At 39.0% G+C, this 17,942-nt stretch overlaps 1 protein-coding gene across 9 annotated transcripts in view; it reads left to right on the top strand.

Annotated features, from left to right (window-relative positions):
• RAB4A (RAB4A, member RAS oncogene family) overlaps positions 1-17,942 on the top strand; it is a 51,339-nt gene that overhangs the window by 18,429 nt on the left and 14,968 nt on the right. For 5 of the 9 annotated variants that reach the window (XM_072823134.1, XM_072823133.1, XM_072823136.1 and 2 more), the window contains 2 exons: positions 10,592-10,672; positions 12,805-12,919. In XM_072823134.1, the coding sequence (XP_072679235.1) occupies positions 10,592-10,672; positions 12,805-12,919 (196 nt within the window). Of the gene's footprint in view, positions 1-4,747; positions 4,840-10,334; positions 10,432-10,591; positions 10,673-11,925; positions 12,087-12,804; positions 12,920-17,942 lie in introns of those variants that run through there. The other 4 variants (XM_072823135.1, XM_072823139.1, XM_072823137.1 and 1 more) reach the window with 3 other exon arrangements.

The raw sequence follows: 17,942 nt of genomic DNA, 5'->3' as shown, positions 1-17,942 counted from the left end.
AATGAACTCTACCTCTGAAACTAATAATACATTATATGGTAATTATTTGAATTTAAATTTAAAAAGAATAAACATTAGAATAAAATATTAAAAGAATAAAAAATAAATATTTCGAAAATATTTATTTAAAAAACTGAAAAAAAATTGGTCCGTCTCATCTAAGTTGTTGAAATTATGTGTAGAGTTGTTCATGTTATTCTTTTGTTATCTTTTTGATGTCTGCAGGGTCTGTAGTGATATGCCCTCTTTAATTCCTGAAATGGACTATTTGTTGTCCTCTCCTTTCCTTTGTCAGTCTTTGTTATATAAGTGGATTAAAGATGGCCCTTTATGTTGTCCCCTGTGTTCTTCTTCACTGCAAGCTGAGACATTAGTTCAAAATCTACCAGCACTGAACTCCAATTCTTACACACTCAGTTGCTTAAAATACAGCCCAAATAAGCATATTTTTAGCCATTTAGAGACTTCCTGCTTTGCATACTCTGTGAAATTACACTCACCATCTGGTAACCTTTGATAAACGAACTCGGGGGCTTTAAAAGACCTCAAGCTGCTGGCTGCCCACCAGCCTACTGAGTGACATCATCTGGACACATAAATCCCCTTTCCCCCACAAAGTCGCCTTGCCCTGTTCCCCTTCTGGGCACCTTGTCTGGCAGCTCTCCTGCTGTGAGAGATGTCCCCTCCAATGCAACCTGTCAAAGTGCTGCCCAGAGAAATTGGATTGTGCCATCTCATAGTCCTGTCTTTTTCTTGGATTGGCCCCTAATTCTTGAACTCATCCCAGTTTTGCTAGAAGTTTATCAATTTTATTGATCTTTTCAAGGGGCCAGGTTTAGTTTCATGGATTTTTTTCCCTTTGTTCTTCTATTTTCAGAGTTTCATTGATTTCTGCTCTTTATTACTTCCTTCCTTCTGCTTGCTTTACATTTATTGTACTCTTTTTCTAGGTGCTTGAGGTAGGAGGGTAGATCACTGAGACTTTCTTTTTTCCTAATGTATGCATTTAGTGCTCTAAATTTTCCTCTCAGCACTACTTTACTTTTATACCACAAATTTTTTTTTATACCACAAATTTTGATGGGTTATATTTTCTTTTACATTCAGCCCAAATATTTAATTTCTCATGAGACTTCTTTATATCATAGATTATTTAGAAGTGGATTACTCAAAAGTATTTGGAGATTTTTCCGTTGTCTTCATGTTATCAGATTTCTAGTTTGATTATGTTTGGTTGGAGAACACATTCTGTGTGATTTCAATTCTTTTAAAATTGTTGGGGTTTGGGCAGCCTGGGGTGGCTCAGCGGTTTAGCGCTGCCTTCAGCCCAGGGCGTGATCCTGGAGACCCGGGATCGAGTCTCATGTCCGGCTCCCTGCATGGAGCCTGTTTCTCCCTCTGCCTCTGTCTCTGCCTCTGTGTGTGTGTGTGTCTCTCTCATGAATAAATAAATAAAATCTTTAAAAAACAATTGTTGGGGTTTGTTTTATGGCCCAGGATATAGTCTAACTTGAATATGTCTCTGGGTCCTTGAAAAGAATGCTCTGCCCTTGTTGGGTGGAATATTCTGTAAATGTCAGCTAGATCATGTTGGTTTACTTTGTTTTTGTTCTGTATGCTTGCTGATTTTGTGTCTAGTTCTCTTGGTTGTAGAGAGAGAGGTGTTGAAGTCTCCAACCTTAATGGTTGGGGTTGTCTGTGTCTCCTTTTAGTTCTATCAATTTTTGCTAGACATATACTTTATAAGCTCTATTACTTGGTGCACACGCTTCGGAATCCTAGGTCTTTTTTTTTTTTTTTTTTTTTGAGGTATAATTGACATTATATTAGTTTCAGGTATGGATTCGTACATCTTACTGGTAGATTTATTCTTTTATCATTATGGAATAACCCTTTTGGTCTCAGGCAATTTCCCTTACTATGAAGTCTGTTTTATCTGATGATAATAATGCTTTCCTTTGACTAATGTTTGCATGATAGAACTTTTTCCATCCTTTCACTTTCACCCTGCCTATATCAGTATAATCAAAATGAGTTTTTTGTTGACAGCATATCAACATGTCATGTTTTTTATCTAATCTGCCAATTTTTGTCTTTTAATTGGTATATTTATACAGTTTCTATTTATTGTAATTATTAATATATTAGGACTTATTTTGCCATTTTTAAAATTCTGTTCTGTTTTTCATTTATCTCTTTTTCTGGTGTTCCTATGGTTTATGTGAATATTTTTAAGAATTCTATTTGATTTATCTATAATATTTTTGAGTATATCTCTTTAGTATAGCTTTTTTAGGGATTGCTCTATGTATTGCATTGTATATACATTGTGTGTGTATATATATATATATATAAATATATCACAGTCTACTGATGTCATTTTCTCCATTTGAAGGAAATATAAAAACCTTACCATCTTTTACATCCCTTTAGTCTGCCCCACCTTTAATATAATTATTTTAAATGCTTCCTCTAATCATATTTAGACTCATATAAGACAGTGTTATCATTTTTGCTTAACAGCCAGACATAATTTAGAAAGCACAACAGGAGAAGAATAAAAGCCTATTGTATTTAGCCTTTTTTTTTTTTTTTTTTTGAAATTTTTATTTAAGCCATCTCTACACCCAACATGGGGCTCAAACTCATGACCCTGAGATCAAGAGTTGTAAGCTCTTCTGACTGACCCAGTCAGGCGCCCCTTATTTATACATGTTTTTGTTTGCCATGTTCTTTCATTCCTCCTGATGTTCCAAGGCTCCTTCTATCATTGATTTTCTTTTTTTTTTTTTTTTTTTTAAATCCGTATCTCTTTTTTTTTTTTTTAATTTTTATTTATTTATGATAGTCACAGAGAGAGAGAGGCACAGAGACACAGGCAGAGGGAGAAGCAGGCTCCATGCACCGGGAGCCCGATGTGGGACTCGATCCTGGGTCTCCAGGATTGCGCCCTGGGCCAAAGGCAGGCGCCAAACCGCTGCGCCACCCAGGGATCCCTATCATTGATTTTCTATTGAGAAAACTTCCTTATTTCTTTTACTCATGCTTTTAGGATAGGTCTCTTGCTGACAAATTCTGTAAGAGTCCCTCTGACCACTCCCAAGGATGTCTTGATTGCCCCTTCATTTTAGAGGATCATTTCCACTAGATGGAAGATTCTGGATAGAGAGTTCTCTGTCAGCCCTTGAAAAATGTTGTGCCACTTCCTTCTGGCCTCTGTGGTTTTTGATGAAAAATCTGCTGTCATTTGGATTATTTTTTTTTTCTTTAGGCAAACTGTCATTTTCTCTAGCCTGTCATTTTCTCTGACTGCTTTTCAGGATTTTTTGTCTTTAGTTTTCAGAAGTTGAGTTATGATACCTATTGGCATGGATTTATTTGGATTCATCCTCAGCTTTTTGAATCTGGATTTATGACTCTTGCCAAATTGAGAAAGTTTTCAGCCATTGTTTCTTTGAGTACTTTTGCAACCTCCTTCTCATTTTTCTCTTCTTTCCTGGCTCCAGTGACACAAATATTAGAGCTTTTTTTATAGTTTCAAAGGTCCATGAAGCTCTCTGCTTGTGTATTTTTAGTCTGTTTTCTCTTTGTTGTTCAGATTGGATATTTTCTATCATTTTGTCATACTGTTCACTGATGGTTTCTCCTGTCCCTTCCGTTTTGCTATTGAGCCCATTCATTGAGCTTTATACTTCAGTTACTGTATTTTTCAATTCTAAAATTTGTTTGGTTCTTTTTATCTTTTATTTCTTTGATAAGACTTTGTTTTTGCTAAAGATTTGTTTTTTATTTGTTTCAAGCATATTTGTATTGTTGAAACATTTTTATGTTTAAAAACCTTTTAAAAGATTTTTTAAATTGCTTTAAAATTTTTGTCATGCATTTCTGATATTTCTGTCATCTTGGCATTGGAATCTATTGATTATCTTTTTTCTTTCAGTTTGAGATCTTCCGCATTCTCAATATGATGAGTGATTTTCACTTGAAACCTGTACATTTGGATCCCTGGGTGGCGCAGCGGTTTGGCTCCTGCCTTTGGCCCAGGGCGTGATCCTGGAGACCCGGGATCGAATCCCACATCAGGCTCCCAGTGCATGGAGCCTGCTTCTCCCTCTGCCTTTGTCTCTGCCTCTCTCTCTCTCTCAATGTGACTATCATAAATAAATTTAAAAAAAAAATTAAAAAACATAAAACTTGAAACCTGTACATTTTTAATTATGTTATGATATTTTAGATATTTATTTAAATCTTCACTGGTTTCCACTCTTGGGCACAGCCTTGTTACCCTCCAGGTGGAGGTAGAAGTCCATATTCCTTGCTCAACTCCCTTGACATCTAGGTGGAGGGAGTGCTCTTGTTCCTGCTAGGAAGGATGAGGACTTCAGTGTTCTGTGTCTCCCACATCACCACCACCACGGTCTCCACTGACACTGTGCTGAGGGCTGGGGGCAGCTCATAACTAGCTACCAGGGATGAGAGTCTCAACTCCACACTTGGTCTTTTCTGACACCACCCTGCTGTAATGAGGTTCTCCAGTCTCACTGGGCTATGTCTGGGTGCCCTCTCAGCCTTTGCTGGAATAGATGGTGGGAGTGAATCACAGATTTTTCTATGCTGTTTGGCTGGAGTAGAGCCATTAATGTGTAGAAGTTATATCACTTGCTGGGCTGCCCTTACTCAGCCATGTGGCTAGACAGAGCAGACTTTTGTTGGTGCTTTTTAAAATCTGCATCATTGCCATTTCCAGATTGCCAGCTTGTTCAGCTCCAAGTCTGGGGTGTGTGAGGTGAAAGGAAAACCCAAGGAACGTCACCACTGCATCCTTCCTCATGCCCCAAGGTACCTGGCCAGTCTGTCTTTTTTATTACACTTTTCAAAGTTTCCTTATGTTTCTTTGATACATACTTGACTAGGGTTTTAGGTTGTACTGAGTGGGAGGAATAGGGAAAAGCACTTCTATTCCAGCTTCTTAGAAGCAGAGGTATATCTTGGCATTGAGTATGATTTTTTTTGTACATTGCATTCTATATCAGTTTTTGGTTTTGTGCTCCTTCCTTCAACACTGTGAAGATGTTAATCTCACTGCCTTCTAGCCTTTGGGGTCAGGAACCTAGTTTCTTTATAAGCAAACTTTCCATTCTTCCTGACAGCCTTATAGTTCTGTGTTCTTCCATTTCACTATGATGGTGATGTGTTTAAGTGTGGACTTACTCTTATTTATCCTTATCATGGTTCACAGTTATTTTTGATCCTGACAATTTCTTTTATTTTAATTCTGTTGAAATTCTCATTCATAATTTCTTTTAATATTGGCTCTATACTCATTCTCTATGTTTTCATTCCAAGATACCTATGAGACCTTTTGCTTTAATCCTCCATGTTTCTTTTTTTTTTTTAATTTTTATTTATTTATGATAGTCACAGAGAGAGAGAGAGGCGCAGAGACACAGGCAGAGGGAGAAGCAGGCTCCATGCACCAGGAGCCCCATGTGGGATTCGATCCCGGGTCTCCAGGATCGCGCCCTGGGCCAAAGGCAGGCGCCAAACCACTGCGCCACCCAGGGATCCCCTCCATGTTTCTTAAAGTCACATAGTTTCCTCTCCTCTCAACTCTTCTCTTCTGCCTTCTGGTAATTTTCTTTAGTCTCTATTCCAGTTCATCAATTTTCTCCTCATTTTGATTGATGCCTCTTTTTGACTCATCCATTCACAATTTAATTTTAAAGATTGCAATTTTTATTTCTGGACACATTCTAGAAATCTACCTGTTCTTTCATTTATTTTATTCCTATAAATTGAGTTCCTCTTTTATGGTATTCATCATGAGTTTACACTTGATCCATGAACAACACAGGCTTGAACTGTGCAGGTCCACTTATACATGAATTTTTTTTTACAGTACAGTGATATAAATGTATTTCTTTTCCTTATGATTTTCTTAGTAACACTTTCTTTTTTATGGCTTGCTTTATTGTGACAATACAGTATGTAATACATATAACATAGAAAATATGTGTCAATCTATGATTTATGTTATCAGTAAGGCTTCCAATCAACAGTAGACTCTTAGTAGTTAAGTATTTACGGAGTTAAACATTTAATATGGATTTTCAACTGCACAACATGGGATGGGGAATGGAGTAGTGTCAGTGCCTCTAACAACTATACTGTATTAGGTTCTTTTTTTTTTTTTTAATCAAATTCTTAGAAGTGTGATCTATCTGCAGATCACTGACTCACTTGGGATAGAGTGTTTTCTTAAGTGTTTTGTAATTTTAGGGATCCCTGGGTGGCGCAGCGGTTTGGCGCCTGCCTTTGGCCCAGGGCGCGATCCTGGAGACCTGGGATCGAATCCCACGTCGGGCTCCCAGTGCATGGAGCCTACTTCTCCCTCTGCCTGTGTCTCTGCCTCTCTCTCTCTCTCTCTCTCTCTCTCTGTGACTATCATAAATAAATAAAAAATTAAAAAAAAAAAACAACAAAAAAAAGTGTTTTGTAATTTTAGATTGTGAGCTCATCTTCGAGGAGCTGTAAACGTGAGAATCCTGTGTTTCTTGGGCTGAGGATTTGTCCTTCCAAAGAAATCCTTCCAGGCACTTTCATTTTATTGTTGCTCACTTCTTAATATGGAGGTTCATTGTCCATGTGGTTATTTAAATTTGAATTTCAAACCCACCTGACATACCAGCCCATGATTAATCTTCAAAGGGAAATGTTTTTCCCATTCACTCAGAAGCCAGGCAGAGTGAAAGAAGGCTCCTCATCTCTCTGAGTTAATGAATAGATTTTTTACTCCAGACTACCCTTTGACTTTAGGCCTAGCCTTGAAAAAAAAAAAACCCTCAAATTTAGCTCTCTGCTCCTTCTTTACAAGCTCTTATGTTCTGTCCCATACATGTATTAAAACTCCATACTGACAGTCCCACGTTTAGGCCCCTACTGCTTTTTTCTGCTGCTGCTTTTTCCCAAGCATCTAGAATTTTCCTTTCTTTCCTAAAACCTCATCAGTGCAATTTTTTTTTTTTGAAACTGTGATCCATTTTATCCACCGTTTCTAGATGTTTGACCCAAAAAGGTTTTCTACTAAAATATGAATACTTTGCTTAACTAAAGATGTGGAGTATGAAGAGTTTGTTGAGGAATTTTTACATATGGAAATTTCATATTTTACTTGTCTTTTGTCCAGAAAGGTGCAGTTCAGTGGATATGTTACCCTTTTGCCTGTTGGAGCTATGGTACAATCTAGATAACAGCATAATAAAATACATTTAAGCAAAACTTCCAAAGCAGAAAATAAAAATGGAAAGAGAATCATATCAAAGTCTATGTTTAGATATGAGTTTTTGTTCCAGGACATTTCAGTTTGCATATACAAATTATTCTCTTTCTCAGCATTATTTACTGTTACCTACAATATTAGCAGCATCTTTATTTGGCTCTCACCTTTTTCTCTTTACAACTTATATGGGTGACTCTTGAACAACAAAGGGATTAAGGGTGCCAACCCTCTGCACAGTTGAAAACCCACATATAAATTGTGACTTCCTGAAAACTTAACCACTAATATCCTACTATTGGCTGGAGCCTTACTGATAACATGTATTTTCTATATTATATGTATTATATACCATATTCTTACAATAAAACAAGCTAGAGAAAAGAAAATGTTAAGAAAATCACAAGGAGGGGATCTGTGGATGGCTTAGTGGTTTAGCATCTGCCTTGGGCCCAGGATGTGATCCTGGAGTCCTGGTATCAAGTCCCGCATCAGGCTCCATGTATGGAGCCTGCTTCTCCCTCTGCCTGTGTCTCGCCTCTCTCTCTCTCTCTCTCTCTCTCTGTGTCTCTCATGAATAAATAAATAAAATTTTTTTAAAAAATCACAAGGAGCAGGGTACCTGGGTGGCTCAGTTGGTTAAGCATGCAGCTCTTGGTTTCAGTGCAGGTCATGATCTTGTGGTCATGGGATCGAGCCTTGAGTGGGCCTACACACTCAGTGCAGAGTCTGCTTCAGATTCTTTCTCTCTCCCTCGTTGCTCCTCCCTGTTCATGCCCTCTCTCTCAAATAAATAAAATCTTTAAAGAAAATCACAAGGTGGGGTGCCTGCATGGTTTAGTTGGTTAAGCGTCCAACTCTTGGTTTTGGCTCAGGTTATGATCTCAGGGTAGTGAGATCTGATCCCCACATCAGGCTCCACACTCAGCGCAGAATCTGCTTGAGAGTCTCTCTCCTTCTCCCTTTGCACACACATGCTCTCTTTCTCTGAAATAAATCTTATTTAAAAAAATCACAAGGAAGAGAAAATACATTTACAGTACTGTAATGTGAAAAATTCCACATATAACTGGACCCACACAGTCATTCAAGGGTTAGCTATACAATGTATTGGGCTTTATATTTTATTTTATTTTAATTTTTTAATTTTTTAATTTATTTATGATAGTCACACACAGAGAAAGAGAGGCAGAGACACAGGCAGAGGGAGAAGCAGGCTCCATGCACCAGGATCCCGATGTGGGATTCGATCCCGGGTCTCCAGGATCGTGCCCTGGGCCAAAGGCAGGCGCCAAACCGCTGCGCCACCCAGGGATCCCTGGGCTTTATATTTTAAATAGAAGAAAATATTGAACAAGACTGAGAAATCCCAGTATTTTCATTTTAACCTGGCAGTCTTAACCTTTGATTTCTTAGCTTATAAAAGCTGTTCAATGAAAATGATTAGATTTGAGATTTGGTATGTTTTATTTTGTGTGTGTGTAGTAAAATTATATAAAATTTGCCATTTTCCTCATTTTAAAATCTACAGTTTATTTGCATTAAGTACATTCACATTGACAGTTATTGCCACAATCTGTCTCCAGAAATTTTTCATCCACACTGATACTCATATGTTTTAAACAATACCTCTTCATTTCCCTTCTGCCCCAGTCATTGGCAGCCATGATTCTTTCTGTCTCTGAATCTGACTACTGTAGGTACGTTATATAAATGGAATCCTATAGTATTTCTCCTTTCATGACTGGATTGTTTCCCTTAGCATAATATCTTTGAGAGTCATCCATGTTGAAACATGTCAGAATTTCCTCATTTTCAAGATTGAACAATATTCCAGTGTATGTTTACACTATATTTTGTTTATCCATTTGTCTAAAAATGGGTACTTGGGTTGCTTCTTTTTGGCTCCTGTGAGTAATGCTGCTGTGAACATGAGTGTGGCATGCTTTTAAAACATGTGGTGAGATGCATAAAATTTGATATTTTAAAATTCTAATAGCATTATCTTATAAGTTTATTGCCTATAACCATGTGAAAATCATGAAAGGTTGAATAGGCTTTCACCTTTGAGTGATGATGAATATAGTCCTAAGAGACAGGGCGGGGCTGTGGCAGCAAAGAAATAGGCTATTTGGACTTACCCGGGGAAAGAGAAGGAGCCAGGGCTAGGAGTGCTTGGTCTGAGTTTGGAAAAGGTGTGTGGAGGGAATACTTGCAAAGGTGCAAACCAGGGAACTAGGAACACAGCGGGCCTTTAGGGCCACAAAATGAGTCCAGCAGCACGGGGGTTAGCAGTGGTGGGCTCTGATCAAAGGGTGAGGGGTGGAGGAGGGTGGTGCTCTGCAGTTCCTGGGCTCAGCAGAACTAAAGTTCTTAGCTAACAGGAAAAGCAAAATTAACCATTAAGGCAGCATGGGGCTACTGAGGCTACATCGTGCTAAGTTAATTAATAAGTTTCCATTGGAGAGTCTTCATTTCCATTGTATGGAGAATAATCTTCCAAAATAAATATATTACTCTGTGTAAAGAAGAAATGAAGAATTCTTTTTACATCTAATGAGACAAATTTCACACTTCGAATACTGACCCAAACTTGGCTTAAGCCTTCTTTCCCACAAGTTATAGATATGGGAATAGAAGCAAGACCACAGAAATCTGCAGGGGCAGGGGAAACATACTTATTTTTAAAAATAAAAAGGGGGGCAGCCCGGGTGGCTCAGCAGTTTAGCACCGCCTTCAGCCCAGGGTGTGATCCTGGAGACCTGGGATCGAGTCCCATGTCAGGCTCCCTGCGTGGAGCCTGCTTCTCCCTCTACCTGTGTCTCTGCCTTTCTCTCTCTCTCTTTCTCTCTCTGTGTCTCTCATGAATAAATAATATCTTTAAAAAAATAAAATGAAATAAATAAAAATGAGAAGGGAGTGGACTTCTCAAAGCCTAGAAGTTTCCCAGCGTTTTTCTCTTGTGCAGAAAACACTTGAAATTTCTAAACTATTTTTGTCACTGCTTTGCATATTTCTTTGAATAATGACTAGCAAAAGAACAAATTTTATTTAATAGTCTTCAGACTTCCAACATCAAATGAAATTGTCCCAAGAGCACTGTTTGGAAAACCACTGAATTGACATGTGAGCCAAATATCAAAAAAGGTGAAAAGGTAAGTTGACATGTTTATTGTTGTTTTCACAAAATAGTTACCCTTTTTTCTGTTGTATTAACAAGTAAGATTTTTATTAACTTTTTTTGGTCATAGTGTAAGAATAAATTTGTAGCACAAGTTTTAAAGTTATTTTTCATAGTCTCTTTTTGTTTTTCAGATTTTTTGTTTAAGTTCTTGGTTATTGGAAATGCAGGAACTGGCAAGTCCTGCTTGCTTCATCAGTTTATTGAAAAAAAATGTAAGTGACATCAGATGGTCAGTGTTTTTATGCATGTCTTCCCCTGAGAGTCATCTTTTGCTCAGATTTGTTTATAGCAGATAATATTTCCTGAATATTATTTCAAGAAAAAAGTTATAGTTTAAAAGTTTGTTAAAATAATATTAATTTGTTATATTAAACTTCTAGCAGCATGATTGCATTTTTAAGTTATTTCAGTTTTATAGTCGTTCATTATTCAATATATTATTCTACTATACATTTTCCAGATACTAAAATACATTCTAGATATTGAAGTACAACATGGTGAGATGGAAGGTGCAGAGGAATTTCCTTTCCTGACAGGGAGCTGCCCAAGAAGCCTGAGTAGTAGTACATTGTAGATAAAACAGCCATGTTGGATCCTCAGTGGCCTTGTATTATAGTGAAGGCAGTTATTGTCATCAACTGTCATCAGTTCTGTTTTGCAGGTTTAGAGAAGTGGGATGTGTACTCTTGGGATGGTCACCTAGAATTGGTTGACCACAGACCCATCTTTTTGCCATTGACTTGCATTGTTTTTATAAGGGAAGTTGAATTTTTTATTCCAAAGTGTTGTAAAAGACTTGTAAGTTTGAAAGCCCCTTTAAATAAACAGTGCTTTTATAATAACGGAAAGAATTATGGAGGATGATCTGTTTTATGGCAGTCGGGTGAAGGCACAAAAACAATTTTACTTACTGCAGTGCATCTGAAGCATGTGTGTGTAAGTGATGGTGGGCAAAATAGAGAAAGAGTAGAGGAAGGCTTTGGCAAGGAGCTTTGAAGAATAAAATTGTAGAAATGTATTCTGCAACTTCCGTTTTCATTATCCAAGAGCTTATTGGTACCACTGTCCAGTGACACAGAGCCAGTCCTTACTGAATGTAACAAGTATTCACTCAGGAAAGGATGCCCTGAGGACATTGGGCCCAGAACCTGCCCATTTATTAATCTTTGTGTGAGCTCTCCCTTGACAGTCCTCCCCTAACTCCTCACCACAGAGATGGGTATGTGTGTTGGGTTAGTCTGCATGGTCTATAGCATGATGGGAAGGACTTCACTTTATTCCTTTTGTGGTCATGCTGTCATCAGGACACCCTTGGACTTCAGCAATCACCCTTTGAGACTTTTACTCTGCGGTTTCTCGGTAGCTTGATTCTAGAATGTCCACACTAGTTCCACATCATCTGAGACAGGCTGGTGTGGTCAGTATTAACCTATCATCACCTTCACCTCCCACCCCCAGGAAACCCTCAACACACCGTCAAGTAGCATTCATGATTTCTAGCACACTTGGATTCTGCCCTAAGGTTATAAAGTATAAGTCAGTCATGGGCTGTATAGCCATAATATTAGCTGCTAGCCCAGCTCTTCATCACCACAGAAGTGTTTTTTCACAGACAGCTCATCCCAGGTAGGTTTAGTGAGCTACTTACTTTGCCAGCCTCCCAGTACAGATAGTATTGACTTCTCCAGCAAATTCATTCAAAATTATTGCTACACAATACTAAAATTCATGGAAACTCAATAGCTATAATATGGATAGAGTTTTTGGTTTTTGTTTGGTTTGGTTTCATTTTATTTTATTTATCTTTTCCTCTTTTCCCCTTAATCTTTGGTGTCTATCAAGTTTCTTTTTGGGCCTACAGTGCTTTTCCTTCCCTTTTATTTCTCTTGAATATTTATCCATTCAAATATTAGAAACAATCACCACCTCATTCCTGACCAAGTTGCAAGTCTGTTACTGGGCATCCCTTCAGGATGGCACCCAGGTATTTTATGCAGCCCCCATATGTCAGTACTCTAACAGTGGTCAGGTAGATCTGGTTCTCATGTGCCATAGCCACTTCCAAGCTTAGGCTTTAAAATGAATGTTTAAAAAAAAATAAAAATAAAATGAATGGTTTGCTTCAGGGGTTTTGTGAAAGAGCCTTATTGTCTCTTTCAGAGTAGGAACTGTGTGTGTGTTCTGTTTAAAACAGTGAGTGCTTCTTATCAACTCACTATTGGAGAATGAAAGGCTACAGTAAATTACATTTCCATTGACTTTAACCCATGATTTTATTTGTTTAAGTCTGTAAGTGTTTTTTTAATGTTCTGAAATTAAATATCTTGTTCTTTTTCTTTTTCAGTCAAAGATGACTCAAATCATACAATAGGAGTGGAATTTGGTTCAAAGATAATAAATGTTGGTGGTAAATATGTAAAGTTACAGATATGGGATACAGCAGGCCAAGAACGATTCAGGTAGCTTTCTCTCTAATTTAATAAAAATATTTGAAAATTGGATTTGAAATAATCAATTATAGTCTCTTCATATATATAGTCTCCTCCTCCCCTGCACACATTTCAAAAACTTCACCTCTGGAAGCTTTAACACAAGCTAAAAGTCTCTTTGCAGCATTAGAAAAATGCATTAGAATCTCTTTTGAGTGAACACACCCTAATGTAGAGGCTAATTTATTCTTTGGGACTAGTGAGTACATTAGGAGGATGTGGCATTGCTTATTCTACAGAATACTTTTAGATTAAAATTAAGGCAAACAAATAGTAAAACCGTTTTTCTCTTTGATTTTTATTTTTATTTTTTTAAAGATTTATTCATTTATTCAGGGGGGTGGGACAGAGACACAGACAGAGGGAGAAGCAGGCTCCATGCAGGGAGCCTGACTTGGGACTCCATCCCAGGTCTCCAGGATCACACTCCAGGCTGTAGGCGGCGCTAAACCACTGCGCCACCGGGGCTGCCCTTCTCTGATTTTTAAAGGAGAATTTTTAAAATCTCTTTTGGGGTTTTCTTTTGTTTTATATTAACTAGAGCATGTTCTGATGGTTGATATACATTCCACCAGATACTCTCTCCTGCACAGTTTTATTATACTGCAGTCATAATCAATGTTTGGAGCGATGACCCCAGATCACTGCAGATGAGGTTACATGTTTAATAGACTGCAATTACTAAAGCAAGAAAATGGATTAATATTCTAGTTGTGTTTTTTGAACAAATACACAAAATCAAAAAAGAACAGATATTCACAGTTTTAAATTTTTTTTAAGAGAGTTTTTTTTTTTAAGATTTTATTTATTTATTCATGAGAGACACAGAGAGAAAGAGAGAGGCAGAGACACAGGCAGAGGGAGAAGCAGGCTCCATGCAGGGAGCCCGACGTGGGACTCGATCCTGGGTCTCCAGGATCAGGCCCTGGGCTGAAGGCGGCGCTAAACCGCTGAGCCACCAGGGCTGCCCCACAGTTTTAAATTTTAGTTAAGTAAAACTCACTCTCACTTATAGCATTAAAATCAGGTATATATTATATTTGAAATGTTCAATAACTATTTGCTTTGAAAATTTTTAAATATGAAAACCACTCTGGAACCACTGATTGAACATTGTGGATTCAGTCCAGACTTAAATGTTTTCTAATCCTCCCTGAAATGATTATAAAACAACATAACTCACAAAGACCCAGAAAGGGAGACTCCATAATTACGATGAAGAGATTTCAGAGCTATGTTAGAGATAAGATGTGAATGGTGACTGCCTGAGTGCTGAGGGAGCTGCATCTTAAGTATCTGTGAAGGGGGAAGGCCAGTGAGCTGGAGGTCAGTTCTTCTGCATCCTGGAAGAGGTCAGGATGTGGAAGAATTAGGTTCTGCAGGAGGAAGGGTGAAGGTGTTTACATATGTGTGTGCACACACCCACGTTGTGAGAAGTTCAGTATCTGAGTTGAAACAGGGTCAAGACACAAAGTCCAAAGGCACAGCAGCAGAGGACAGGGATGAAGGAAGGACTGAAAAGAGGGACGTTAGTGCAAGTCTGTGACTCCTGACCCACCCCCACACCCCCACAACACACACACCCTGGTTGCTGGCAGCCAGGGGTATACATACTCTCAGGAGAAACAGTTTCTCTCTACGGAAAAATGAAGAGCTCCAGAGGAAAAGTCTAAATATACTAATGTATTAGCTTCCCCAGTAAAAGAGCCCAATCTCTGGAATTTTCTACCAAAGAAATGAGATCCCAGATATATTGGGCCCACCTTACACCAAATACAAATGAATGGGGGGAAATCTCACTTATTTATGTCATGTAAAATTTCAAGAGGACAAAGATGAAGTAAAGATGCAAAAAGATCCTAAGAAGGAAAACCAGTCACTTTGAAGGATAGAAAGAGGAATTGCATTTTACCATTCAATAGCAACTTCAGGAAGCTAGAAGATACTGAAGCCTTGCCTTTCTAACTCAGCATGAAAAGTTCCTTTCCAACCTTAAATACTCAACTTAGCCAAACTATCAATCAAATGTGAGAATAAAGTCAGAAAACCTTTAGATATTCTAGAATAGGGGAAACAAAGTTTATCTTTCACATATTCTTTCTTAGAAACTTCAGGAGGATATACTTCTTCAATATAAGGAGGTAAAGCCTGAAAGAGGACGATGCAGTCCAGCCAGATGGCCCCGGCTAGGGAGAAGAGAAAGGACAAGTGTCACAGGGTGGCCCTCAGGAGAGGGTGCAGCTGACAGGAGGAGGAGGAGATGGAGGGAGGGGCCTGGGAGGGTGTGAGCGAGCTAGATTCTTATCAAAGCAGGTAAGCAGAGAGCCCTGAAACTCAAAGAGTTTCATAAGCATTTTATAGAAATATGGAAGCATATACCAAAAAAATGAAACTAAGTTCCACGAAAGTAGGGATGTTTTTATTTTTTTGTTCTCCAAAGCCCAGAGTAGAATCTAGCACATAGATATTCAGCGTGTATTGTGTTAATAACTTCATTCAGGGGAAAAAATAAAATTCGAAGGCCTTGGGAGTGGGGCTTCCAGGGAAGAGTGGGGCAGGACACTGCAGACTTTCATGTTGAGCCTGTTGGCAATATTTTCAAACTATGTACTTGTATTACTCTGGTTAAAATTACTTTTGAGGGGTCCCTGGATGGCACAGCGGTTTGGTGCCTGCCTTTGGCCCAGGGCACAATCCTGGAGACCCGGGATCGAATCCCACGTCAGGCTTCCAGTGCATGGAGCCTGCTTCTCCCTCTGCCTGTGTCTCTGCCTCTCTCTCTCTCTCTCTCTCTCTCTGTGTGTGTGACTATCATAAATAAATAAATAAAATAAAATGTGCTGTTTAAAAAAATAATAAAAAAATAAAATTACTTTTGAGAAAATTAAATAACTCAAAAAAGTATTCTTATTGAGCATTTAGCTTAAATTGTATACTTGAATAATTTGTTAGGCACCATATGTCAAGTTACAGTGTTTTAAAATAAGTGATTCAGCAGTAGATATAATTTAGTTTATCTCGAGAAGAACTCTTACATACCTCTTTCTCTAGAAACTTGATACTAGGTAGTTCCTAGAAACTAAAATAGGAAAAGATTTGCTTCTTAACATATGTGGAAAAGAGGCCTCCCCCCATTCAGAGAGATGACCCCAGGAAGAACGAATGACCTGATCCTTCTCAGGCTACACCTCTCTCCCATTTCTGAAAGCACGTGCCCATCTGCAGAGCAGTCTAAACGTAGCAAGGGGAAGCTTCAGGCTACCCATCTGCCTTGGGAGTTTTAGGAACTAAAAATACATTTGAAAATAGCTGCCCTTTTCAAAGTATCAAAGTTATAATGCATCCTTTTGTTTATTTTTGATAAGGTCCCCAGTTTCCTTTTTGCCCTGAGTAGACAATGTTCTGTGGTACCTGTTAGCTGACACCAAATGGAGGGGGGCGGGGTTTTCCATACCAGTTCTCCAATTCTCCAGCACCAGCTTTGTGTCCAGTAATTCACCTCAATTCTGACTCTCTGGTATTAGCATCAGATCTCTTCCCACTTCATACACCAGTCACAAAGTTGGTGTCCAGGCCACGCTCACTTTTGCAAATTCACAGGTTCCCATGACCCATCTCTCAGATTCAATAAATTGTTGGAATGACTCACTGAATTTAGAAAAGCACTGTATATACTCTTGCCAGTTTATTATAAAGGATACAACCCAGGAATAGCCAAATGGAAGAGATACATCGGGCAATGGATATTGGAATTGAGTGCTGAGCTCCCATGCCCTCTGTGGGTGTACTACCCTCCCAGCACCTCCACATGTTCATGAACTCAGAAGCTCTCAGAACTCCATCATTTAGTGTTTCTTATGGAGGTTTCAATAGGTAAGCAGGATTGATTAAATCATTGCCTATGGGCAATTGAACTCAATGTCTAGCCCCTGAGCACAGGGAGGGGAGCCTTGTAGTTCTTAATAAGGAGTTTGGTTGCTCAGGAAAATGGACCAAGGGACATAGGTGGTAGTGGGAACATACATGGCAGTGGGGATACCAGCTATAGGTGACTGCAAGGGTCCAGGCAGAGACTTGGTGATTTGGATTATGATGGTACCAGTAAAGATGGAAGGACATGCACAATATAGGATATATTCAGTTAGCGAGATAAAACCTGACTGATGGGTCCAGTATGGAGATGGGCAAAAGAGGAGGTGAGGAGCAGAGCTTTCTGGCTGTACAAATAGAGGCATGGTGAGGCCATGGTCCCCAAACCAGGATAGACCTGCAATCTGGAAACCAAAATACTCTGTCTTACAAATATTAAGTAGGATATGTTCAGTAGGCAGTCACATGGAGATATTGGGGCAGCAGCTGAATCTTATAAGTAGTTTTACAAGGAAGTAGTCTGAGCCAAAGATTACATTTAATTTAAGGTATGAGTAGAAAAGAAAACCCAGGACTGAGCCCTAGCACTGAGGAACTGCAGTACAAAGAGGGCAGGCTCTGGAGAATGACCCAGGGCTGTAGAAGGAGAGCTGACCAGTGAGAGAGGAGGAGGTTGTGGCTGCAGAAGCAAAGCAAAGGGAGACATTCAGGGAGGGACAAGGCAAGGTGAGGGGATGAGAACCAAGAAATGCCGCTGGACTCAGAGACACGGCATAGAGGACACAGCAGAGCAGAGAAAACAGCTGGCAAAGACAACTCTTTGGTGGAACGTGGATGCAGAAACGAGCTCTGAAGGATCGTGCTGCATAGCTTCTTGTTTTTTAAGATGGGAAGTACCAGAGCACATTTTATGTTGCTAATGGGAAAAGATCTAGCCAAGAAGAAGAGACTGATAATACAGGGGAGAAAGTGTTACTAATCCGCACGACTGTGAGAATGGCTAGGTCTTCTGAGGTCCTTAGTGGAGATAGGTAAAATAGGGAAGGTGCACAAAGCTGTGCTTCCTCGTTAGGAGTGGGAAGGAGCAGAAGGTGAGTACAGGGCAGGATATCTATGGTTCTCT

This window comes from Canis lupus, chromosome 4 (assembly GCF_048164855.1).
Source record: "Canis lupus baileyi chromosome 4, mCanLup2.hap1, whole genome shotgun sequence".
NCBI lineage: Eukaryota > Metazoa > Chordata > Mammalia > Carnivora > Canidae > Canis > Canis lupus.
This window is presented reverse-complemented; position numbering and strand designations above follow the sequence as displayed.